Raw genomic sequence first — 11,518 nt, forward strand, 5'->3', positions numbered from 1 at the left:
AGTGTTACTCTCTCAGCCCCACCTACCTCACCAGAATGTCAAAGTGTCTCTTGTGGGGAGGGGAAGAAAGAGTTTGTAAGCTGCTTTGAGATTCCATACAGGAGAGAACAGCAGAAAAGCCAAACTCTTCCTCTTCTTCAGGCCACTGTGCAGCTTTTCTATGTGTGTGTTGTTGAAGGGTGTGGTACTGAAGTGGGGTTCAATCCCCGGATAGCAGAGTTGTGCTGGAACACACTGGAACGCAGCAGGAACTGAGACACACACAGCAATTCAGTTTCACAGAAGCGGTCCTACTTTATTCAGTTCACAGAAATGTTGCTCTCTCAGACAAAGTGCTTCGCCAGACAGTGTGAAGACAATGCAAAGCACAGTGCTGCCTTATATATAGTTCACTAACCAATCAAAGTTCTTTTCCGATTAGTCCCAGAAAGAGGTTGTGTCATGTGGCAACTGTCATTTAGATTTTGCTGATCAGACAGTGCTCTGACATGTGTGTGTGTGTGTTTTTAAAATCTGTAATTAACAGCATTGCTGTTATTTGACAATGCTATAGTGATTTGTCAACAGCTGATTTTTAAAAAATAACAAAAAGCTCCCAGTGGTGTTGGGGTAGGTGAAATGGCATTTATGATGGCAGGACCAAGAAATGTGGACTTTCCTGTCCCCAGGAATCCTGGCTTTGCTTCAATCCACCCAAAAAGATGGTGATAAAGTAGGTTTATGAAAAAGGCAGGAAGGCAGGGAAAACCTGGAAGATGGGCTAAACCATCACAGTGCTGTGTGGAAGCAAAAACAAACAAACAAGTAAGCATCCAAGCCAGGCCATAAACCTGGGGTGGAAGCAACGTTAATCACCTGTGCTTCCTCCACAAAGTGATTTATGCAAGCACCCTATTCACATTATTCAGTTCACAGACAATAGACTAGGCCTAGACTAGGGAGGATGGTTGTACCTTCTTTCTCTGTGCAGTAAGGTTAACTCAATTAATCTGTGTGTTTATTCTGCAGAAGCTGGAGTGGGACATGCAGGCTCTGCATGAAGCTTTGTCTGTGTTGTTTGACTCTTGTAGAGGGCAGAATGTCAAAAGTTTGAAAAAAGTTTGGGGAGAAGGGGTATTTGTTGCAAGCATCAGGTATGGCATGGAGCCAAGATGGGACACCAGGTGCATTTGGTCACAATTGTTTAGGGGTGGTTGACTAGGATGGTCAAACAAGAAGTTGAGCAGGGAGGGCTTAGCTTGGTGACACAGTGCCAATTCTGGGAGTAGCTAAAGCTTATCCAGAGAAACTTCCCTTCTAATCCATGGTAGGGTTAATATTATTCAAGCCACAAGTCACCAATAGAGGAGACTGCTTATGATGAAAGGAACATACAAGTCTCCTGAGATCCATATATTCTATATGGAACACACTGACATCCCTTCTAAATACTTTAATCATTGGAACTTTGGAATTGGCTGTTAAGAGAGAGTGATTCAGATTCAAAACTGCAGTGTGATTCTTTCCAGAAATGAACAACAGTGGATGTATGCGCTTAATTTAGGAACAGCAGCCTTTTACTCCAATGGTAACTGTAAGGCAGGGCCTATAATGCTAAACGTAACTGCAAGATGCATACCTGGAAGATGGTTTTTTTTGAAGGACTGCTGTGCTTCTAATTTGTCCAGATCGTACAGGTTTGTAAATGTCAACAAAGCTTCTATGTTTTTCACTGGTTTTTGCCTTTCCTGAACAGAGTGTTCTTGACATCGGCTCATCTGTATCAGGTGGTACACCAAGCCGCAAAGAAGTCTGTCTCTTTTCTTTTTCTTCCATTATGTGTGACTCTGTAGGTTCAGGTACTGATCTAGAGGTAGCTGAATTTCGCTCCTTTGAAATATTCAATTTCTCTGAGCTTTTTTCTATTAAAACAGGATAATATGATTAGCCAGTAGAAATGGAGAATCTGTTATCTTCTATTTGGTTTATCTGCAACAATACAAGCTGTTTTATTCATCTCCCCATAAGAGCATTTTTACTCACTAAAATGTAATTACAGTCCAGTTACACCTTAGAGACTGACAACATTTTCCACAGTATAAGCTTTTGTGAGTCAAAGTTCACGTCACCAGATACCACTGTAACATTCCATAGCCAAGATTCAAAAAACTGTGAAGTCAATTAGGTGAGCCCAAGTGATACTTCTTAAACAATAATCCCCCACAGCACATGAGTATGTACTTTTGAAACTGACAGAATTGCAAAAGAAGCTTGCAGTATGACGTAAAGGAGTCTGCTGTTCAAAGAAAAAGGTCCAGAAAGCTCCACCCCTTTAAGGTATCCAGGCCCATATTGACAAAGATCTATCAAAACACAAAACACAATAAAAACAACCAACCACATATATGAAAACAAATATAACTGTCACCTACCTGCAGTTTTCTGTGCTATGGAGCTGGATTTAAGCAAGACCTCCTGTAAATGAAAAATAATAAAAAAATAAGTACATCATTTTGTTTTTACAAGTGTGCATCAAAAGCCCACTGAAATTACTTCTTTGCAGTATGATCAGTATGTCAAAGAACTGGATGCAGTTTAAACTTTTTAATAAGCTTGATGACTTGGTGGTGGATAGCTTCATACTATATTGGGATTTGATCAGAAATCACAAGACTCCATTCCCTGATATAAAGCTGTTTCGGTATTTTTAAATAGTTTGTGCCCAAATAAGAGTTAGATGACCAACGAATAGTCAACATGCTGAAATAGCCAGCCACATTTGTCACTTCATCAAATCCAACCCATTTTCAAATCCCCAAAATGAGTAGAAACAAAAGCAAAATGTTGTCTCTATAAAGAGCCTTTTCAAAGGTTCCTAATGTTCAGTGAAAATTACCAATTAATTTTAATATCCTTTCTTTGAAATTAATTGCCTACTATACACAGTCTGTCAGGGGCTACAGCACCATATAACCACTGTTAGGACACTGTTCACCCATGCAACATGTGTCATTTTCACCAGCAGATACGATGAAGTTCTACTCAAGAGCTCACCAGGTTTCAGGGCAGTTTGAAATAGGACTGCAACAGTTGCTACTATTAATAAAGAACACTTTCAAATCAGAGGTGCTCTGGTCATGCTACAACCCAACTCTTTCTCACCCAATGTACAAAAAGTGGATCCAACCTCTATGTCTAAAACAATGACTCAATGTTGTGATTTCCTCAATTAATCACTGACCTGATTTGAGCATTTCAAGCTCTCCCCTGAAGAACGTTTTTTCTTCTTGGGAGGACCACCACTTCCCTCAAGACCCAGAGCACGTCTCTTCTGATCTTTCAAAGAGGTTGAACCACAGTCAGCTGGTTTCTCTACTAAGGTAGTCTGAAGTTCACCTATTTCGGTAACATTGGCCACAGAAACTGTATTTTCTTCAGCTGCAGCTTTTACGGACCCACTGCTGTATAAGGTTGTCATGTTAAACGGTGAAATTACTGACATTCAGAGCTTAAAGTAGGGTGAAATGTTAAACAACATTTTAAGAAGTTTGAAAGTTGAAATACTTGTCACTACCACTCAGAAAACTTTCCGCTGAAATCAATGGGACTTCATTTCAAGTGGTTGATAAGGGCATGACTCTAAAAATTCTAATATTTTTAATAGTTTTTCCTTGACATGAGTTTACACAATGTGATTCTGCATTTCAAAGTAAGACTTACAAAGTACTATAACTATGGCTAGTCATACAGTCCTCTTTCCATAGTCTGCTTGTATGTTTGTACAATCAAAGGTAATAGAGAAAAGTTCCTTTTTGAGATAGCCATATGAAGTATCGCCCCCTTTAAAACTTCCACAAGTCAAAACTGCCTCTTACATCATCCTTTAGAATGGTTTTTGAAATGTACACAAGTAGGTTTGACTTTGAACGGATGGAAATGTAACAGAGATCTCACATCTATCAAATGCATGCAGTTTTATGGTTTTAATATTGATAATGAAATGTTTTATGGCTTTATTATATTATTTTGTTTTTAACCTTGTAAACCACCAGAGCAATACTCTGGACAATCAGCATTTAAATGTTCTAAATATATACATTGGATGCGTAGCAAAATTCTGGAGTAGGCTTAAAAGAAGACTATCTTCCTTCTTCACTTGTTTGGCCTGGAATGAGATCAGTGCAAGCCTCTAGTCTCTGCAAAAAGCCTCCCTACTATCCCTGAAATAAAGATTTATCATTTGAGATGATAAATATCAGTTCATGATGAAGCTTAATATTTACCTGTCCTCTTTTGTCAATTCCACCAATTCCATATTATCTGATATGAAAAATACTGGTGCTGGAAGCAACTCCTCAGAAGCAGACACACTACTACAATCTTGTGAATCAGCTGGGATTTCCACCAACGTTAAAACGATTGTCTGTTCCTCTTCTACTACTGGACATTCTTTGACACCCGCACTCACTACCAAAGGTACAAAAAGGATTAAAAATGTAAAAGCTTAAGGCAATCTATAAAGTGCAACTAATAATGAGAGGAAGTTTGGCAACAAGCCTGCCAGCTGCACAGCATCAAAGCTAAGCTTCCATTTCCCTTCCTGTTTGGTGCAGCCATGGTGTTAGACCCAAAGAGCCTGGGCTATGAGTCAAGTGCCTAAAGGATCTAGGACCAACATGAACATTTGTGTTGTATTTTGGTTCATTGTTTCTTTCAATTATATTTTCGGGGGTGGGGTGGGTTGTAAGCTGTTTTGATTCGCTAGAGGGAGAAAAGTAGACTATAAATGCCTAGAGGGCATCCCCATCCAAAGCCCTCAGTGGCAGGATGCAGCGCGTCTGTGGCATCACCCTGCTGTCTCCAAGTGGGCTTTCCAGTGGCACAGGGAGCAAAAACTGCAACCCCCGCCACCACCACCGGAGAGCCCTCCATAGGCTTACAGGACTCACTCCGCTCAAAGGGTGGCATAAGTCCGAAGGCCAGGGCACCCCACTTCTGGCCCTAAAACCCAGGTGAGCCAACTAATGTCAGCTCCACCCCACCCCCAAGGCTGGGACACCAGTGCAGACCTGCCACAGCCCAGACATCTGGGTTTTGAAGTGGCGAGGCTTAGGGGTGGGTAGCTGCTGGCGTGTCTGTCTCCTCCACCAGGGTAAGTGCCCAAGGGAGGGCAAACACGCTGATGGAAGGCTGCACCATTCCCTTAAACCCTTTCCCCCCTCCCCCAGATGGGCCTATAAGTCTGTTCCAACGAACAATTCCCAAATATATCTCATTTTCAAAGGTAGAAAAGACTGCAAATACATTTGTTCAGAAGGAAACAAAGGTTTTCAGTAGATTCTTAAAGCTTTTATATCACTGCTTTGTTTGGCCATAAGGATGATAGAGGTATTCCAATACTGATGGTTTTGAAAAAGTAACACATTGAGAACGCAAGCCACTATCCTGGATGTAATTCACTAAGAAATTTTCTCTTCCTAGTCCATGTATTTTGTGCACTTGACCAGCATGCAAAAGCTGAAACCTGGAGGTCAATATTCTAAATATATCTGTGAATTTGGAACATAACATAAAACATGTTAACCTCCGATAGGCCCAAAGGTAGGACAGACACTCTCAATGGGCGGCCAACGTAACACTCTCTCATTGCACATTTTTATAATACTCTCTCACTGCACATTTCTATTAGTCATCAGAACTGGACCTAAAACTGCTTTCAAAAAGCAGAACTCTTCAATCATAACCAGTAGAATTCATACTTTTGCAACATTAATTAATAACTTATTAAACATCTGGGACACTTCAATGATATTCAAAACATTTTTATGTCGATCCATTTTTATGCTTGTTCCTCTATTATTTTTCATTAAGCTTTACAATGTAAAGCCAGGTCCAAAAGCAGCATTTTTGGGATAATAAAATGAAAAATGTACCTGTAATCTCTGTGGCTGCTGAATGACCAGAATGCTTGCTTTCTTCAACCTAGTAACAAAAATGTCACAATGAAAATGCCAAGAATGTCAAATATGTCCAGCATTCAGGAAATACAAATTAGATGATAAAATAATGAAAAATTGTGATTATTACTTTTAACAAACTGCGTATTTTAGCCAAGCAGTTAGCTCCTAGAATCAATATAAAATACTGCTTCTCCCAATTCCTCAGCTCCCAATTCCTCTGCTCCATTAACACAAAAATGGATATTAGCCAGTAAAAATTATGACCCAAGAGAAAGCCTCTCTTAATGGTAACATTTATGTAATATTAGCCAAGAAAGAAATCTTGAGTTGTGTCTTGAATGCTCCTTACTTAGCCTATTACATTTTGAGAACAACAAACTTTAGCCTTTAGGCCAATCTTTACTGCAGATGACTCACAGAAAAGATTGCTCAGTAGTTCAAAGAACATCCATTTCTTCAACTTCTAATTATTGCAATGTTGATTTAAAAAAAAACACAGAGAGCCTAGGGCTGCTTCACACATGACATTTCTCTTATGGGGCTTTTGTTCATTAGTGACTTGCAAAAGAATTACCATAATTGCCTGACGTAAGAACAGTTTGACATGCATTTTCAATGAAGAAGATGACTAAAAAGAAAAGTTTTATCAGACATCCAAATTCACTGCAATGTTAAAATGTATTTCTAATTTTTCTGAAACAACAAAAAGCATCTAGAAACCACCTCCTTTTTTCAGAAAAGTGGGAGGGATGTCTTTCTCAGAGAACACAAATATAGCCGCTCACAAGATCTCAGTATCTGGAATACACACATTACAATATAATTAATTCTAGAAGAATTTACATCATGATTTCAATTTTCTTTCTGCAATAGCTTCAAGAAGGAGAAGGCCAGAGGCTAGGGTTACCAGGACCTCTGTGGCCACCAGGATCTAGTGGGGAATCTCCTAGAGATCTGGGGACGGCAGAGTTTGGGGAGAAGAGGGACCTCAGTGGGGTACAATGGCCATAGAGTCCAGCCCAGCCTTCAGAAAATTTATTTTCTCCAGAGAACTGAACTCTGCAGTGTGGAAATCTATTGTAAAGGTGGGAGATCTCTAGGTGCCACCTGGAGGCTGAAATCCCTCCACGAGGCCCTTTCTCTTAAATGGGGTAGAATGGAAATAAGGGAAGCAATCCTTCCTCCAAGATAGCCCAGTCTGACCAATTCTCCTGCCAGCCAGCACAGACCATCAAAGACTGGTGCTACCTAGTGGAAGACCAGCCACACAACCCCTACTCCTCACCCAGTCCCTTTCATGCAACAAAGAGCTCCCACTAACTGTGCGGAGCCCAACTTCCATAAAATAAGTATGTAAACAACAAACTTCTTACCTGTGCTACTTCTGGAGGCAAATGGTGTTCAACAGGATCAGATTTTTTTTCAGGGAGTTCATTTATTTTTGTGTTGGAGTTATCAGGCAATTCAAAAAGCCAAGCTTCTGTTCTTGGAGAAGCGTCCAGTTCACTGAACACTGATGTGACTTGCAAAGTCTCTGTTGCCAAGTTCTCACTTTTGAAAGATCAACAGACCCAATTTTACAAACTATATAGCTTGAAATCAAGCACTCAAGAATTTTGATTATTTGCTATGAAAGGTTAACAAAAATAGCTTAAAGTTGGTGGGAAATACAATGATGCTTTAAAAAAAATCTCCCCAAGTATTTTTCAGAAAGCTTATTTTGCCACTTTTGTAGAGAAAGCAGAAGATTAACAAACAAAAATAAAGGCGGGAATAAGCCTTATTGAATTCAATGAAAATTGCATCTACGTAGACATTCTGTAAATCATGTACTCAAAGCAGGTACGTGCTCAATTGATTATTCTCCATTAACTTTGGTGAAATTCCTCAAGCATATGCCCCTATTTTATAAAACACAATCCAATAAATCATCTCAATGCACTTAGCAGGAAAACATATGTATTAATATGAATTAACACAATACAGAAGTTGTGTGTGTACCATCCAGTGTGGTTTTTCTGGGTGTCATGGCTGGATCTTCCAAGCTGAAAATCGTGCTTGTCTGCAACGCTGCTACTGGGGGGTGCATCCATTCTTAAATTCTGTTCCAGTTCAGCTTTCTCATTTTCTGCAGTATATTGTGGCTCCTTCTCCCCTATCATTTAAGATACATAATTTACGCAATTTGTAATATGTTTTTACTGCCAGCAATTCATTGCTTCACTGTATCAACTATGTATGAGAAACAACAGTACCACATATTATGCTCGCTTCATGGAAACAGATTTTAATATATTCCACAGCATTTATTCCAAAATAAACTACATCTTATTCTTCGTTGGCAGTAATATACAATGTTGTTGTTTCTCATCATGCATAGCTGACCTACAGAAGCAGTAATACCTTAGCTAGTAAACACATTTATCATCCCAGTAAATTACTGTTCACAGTACGCTTCAGCTGCACTAATTCAAGAAAGTTAATATCTGAATGTCATTTTCAAGAGATTGCACAGTTATTCCATATATGATTAAAAATAGAGCAAAAACACTGTGTGCTTAATTTTTTAATAAAAGACAAAAATCCAAACTCTAGAAAACAATTTATTTTACTATTATAGCATTTGGATTCTGAAAGATTAGAAAATTATGATCCAAACTGGAGTAGGAAAGGAAACGGGAACGCAATGGTTGGAATAGGATGGCAAAAACAGAATTACATAGGGTAAAGATATATCTTTCCCAATTACAGATTTTTTTCCATTAAGATGTGCTTTTATTTCCAAGGATTCAACATAAATTAGCTACACATTTACCAGATGGTATGGTAAGGGATAAACAGAAGCACTCCAGAATTCCATTTGGAAATATACATACATGCAAATTTAGCTGCATGCTTTCGTCAGATCACAACTATTGAGGAATAAAAGGAATGTTTTAAAATGTTCTCAAATGTTACTCAAAAGTGTAAATGCAATTAAGAGGCCACTAAATATATCTGCAAACTAGAAACCCGAAACTAAGTTCTCTATTTCTTGATTCTGAAATTGTTTTAACATTAAGACTTACCATTCTGAGTTTGATTAGACTGCTCCACACCTACATCCAAATTTTTCAGGGAAGCACTCCTATTTATCCCTTTACCTCTGCCAAGATTTGGTTTAGGCTTAGGAAATCTGAATCTTGTTGGTTTTAATATTGTATTTCCTTTTGAAGAAGAACCATCACTGCAAACAGACAGAAAACATAATAAAATTATGTCTATCAGACAAACAAACATAGCTTAAAAATTCTTCTATTTCAATATTATACACAGGAAATCTCAAAGATAGTACAAGAAATTCCTGATAGACAAACCTATCAGGTACAGCTAAAACATACAGTTACCCACATCGGGCATAAGCTTTGATGAGCTAAACCTTTCAGTCCCTGTTCACTCTAAACTATGTGCATCTTACAGGACAATAGTATTTCCAACTCTTCATGTTTGTTGGGTCTCTTGTTTCAATGCATGAATAAGCCCAACGAATCTTAAAGCTTTAGAATGCAAAGCCCAGAACTGTCATTGCATACTCACCTTCATTCATTCATTCATTCATTCATTCATTCATTCATTCATTCATTCATTCATTCATTCAATTTTTAGACCGCCCTCCCCCGGAGGACTCAGGGCGGTGTACATCAATGTCCAATATAAATATAACAATAAAACAATCTAATACAGTTTCAAATTCACAGAATTTAAACATCAATTTAAAATTCACAGATTTAAACATCAATTTAAAATTCACACACAAAATTCACAATTCCATTTCCCACCCACGGGAGACCTAGATGGTATGAGGATCTGATGGCCATCCCGGCTGGCCAAAAGCCTGGCGAAACAGGTCCGTTTTGCAGGCCCTTCAGATGGAAGGGATGGAAATAACATAATAAGGATGCAGATGTACTGATAGTGTACTGTGGCTTATGCAGTTTTTAAAATGGAGGGTGGTATTCCTTATTCATGTCAGCAAGACTACTTATTTGTCAGAGCGTAATACAAACCTGCAGACCCTACTGGCTTTCTGCGAGTGTTCCACCAAACCAAATTCATTGTGATCCATAAGAGCAGTTTTGCTCATGTTGTGTGATGAAACTGCTTCCTTGTTTGAAGCACCTGGAAGTATCACCTCAGTGGCTGCAGTTAAGAAGCCTTCCAAAACTGATTGCCCTGGATTGTTATCTTCTGGAGGAGTTTTGCTTGCATCGTTGAAGGAAATCAGTTCAGGTTTTGGAAGGGCAGGAACATTACCATCCAATGAACTTTGCTCTTCATTCTGCTTATTCAGAAAGCTATCAGTGACAGTTTGTTCATCTTGATTAGGACATTTCTGCAGATTTTCTTGTTTTGTAAAAAAGAGAAGAAATCAGAATAATTATAACATTTGCATGGATTTTCAAAAATAGGCATTCAAAAATTGTAAAACTGAACTATAAGTTATTTCTTCCCTCACCCAGCAAGTCACAGGTTTCTTTCAACAGAAAAGTTGACGGTCAGGCACCTATCAACATGGGACAATTCCTAGCAAAGAGGAGTTTTGGGTAAACAGTGCTCAGCCACTACCCAGGTTTGCAAAAAAATTACTTAGTAAATGAAAAGAAAATAAACAAGACACCTGACCAGGATGCCAGTGAGTATTTACAAAGGGTGGAGAGAAGAAACTGGCCTGACCAATCATCTACTGATACTTTCATAGAAGGAAAGAGATGTGCACCAGAGGGAGGAAGAGGTAAAATTCATTTTCCAACACTTAAGCAATCAAATTTGAGACTAGATAAACATCTTCTTACCCACTTAGGCCTAAAACAATTGCACTACAAAACTAGACACTCTCTCTCACCCTACTTTAACTGCATTTGATCTCAATGGACTCAAAGCGTGCATAGTTTGGCTTTCATGGCAACAGACAAGAAAGGGAAAAGGGGACATGAGGAAGGAGTGCTCTGGATACAGTCATTTGTCGTGGCGTTTAAAAGTAACAACAATAGAATTACAGAGCCCAGTGATTCACACCATACCCTGGGTGCTGATGTTCAGCTGGAAAGCTGGATCTCTCATGGCAAGTAGAGTCATGGCTGCTTCGGTGCTACCATCATTCTCCCCTAAAAACACATGCACGTTTACAAAAAAGACAAAAACAAAAATAAAGTCAAGCACCACACATTGCCTAAATAATTCCTAATACACACAACAAGATTGTTTTTGCTAATTCTAAAAAAATAAAATCAGAGATCATCTTGAATATCAGACAAAATGGCTAATGTTCACATAATTAAACATTCTTCATCCCCTTTGTAATTTATTTTAGTGATTGATTCCCCCAAGACTGTCTTCTTAAAAACATTTACTTGAAACCAAATTAAACAGGCAAGCTGATAGAGGCAACTTAGTGGACTGGACTCAGATACCTACCTTTTTCCATTTCAGGCCTCTCCTGTATAATCACCTTGTACAAAGAGACAACAAGAGAAGAATATTAATGGATTTTATCTTTTTTAAAATTAAGCTGGGTTGTGATTTAATGCTGCTAACATTTA

General features: G+C 38.7%; 1 protein-coding gene across 5 annotated transcripts in view; it reads right to left on the reverse strand.

The window, feature by feature from the left end:
• BDP1 (B double prime 1, subunit of RNA polymerase III transcription initiation factor IIIB) overlaps positions 1-11,518 on the reverse strand; it is a 56,749-nt gene that overhangs the window by 4,837 nt on the left and 40,394 nt on the right. For 4 of the 5 annotated variants that reach the window (XM_048503136.1, XM_048503138.1, XM_048503137.1 and 1 more), the window contains 11 exons: positions 11,394-11,427; positions 11,000-11,083; positions 9,986-10,322; positions 9,008-9,165; positions 7,941-8,094; positions 7,313-7,490; positions 5,913-5,961; positions 4,263-4,446; positions 3,221-3,440; positions 2,412-2,454; positions 1,619-1,901 (listed from right to left, as the gene is read on the reverse strand). In XM_048503136.1, coding sequence (XP_048359093.1) covers positions 1,619-1,901; positions 2,412-2,454; positions 3,221-3,440; positions 4,263-4,446; positions 5,913-5,961; positions 7,313-7,490; positions 7,941-8,094; positions 9,008-9,165; positions 9,986-10,322; positions 11,000-11,083; positions 11,394-11,427 — 1,724 coding nt within the window. The remainder of the gene's footprint in view (positions 1-1,618; positions 1,902-2,411; positions 2,455-3,220; positions 3,441-4,262; positions 4,447-5,912; positions 5,962-7,312; positions 7,491-7,940; positions 8,095-9,007; positions 9,166-9,985; positions 10,323-10,999; positions 11,084-11,393; positions 11,428-11,518) is intronic. The other variant, XM_048503135.1, reaches the window with a different exon arrangement.

This window comes from Sphaerodactylus townsendi, linkage group LG07, assembly GCF_021028975.2.
Source record: "Sphaerodactylus townsendi isolate TG3544 linkage group LG07, MPM_Stown_v2.3, whole genome shotgun sequence".
NCBI classification, from domain to species: Eukaryota; Metazoa; Chordata; class Lepidosauria; order Squamata; family Sphaerodactylidae; genus Sphaerodactylus; species Sphaerodactylus townsendi.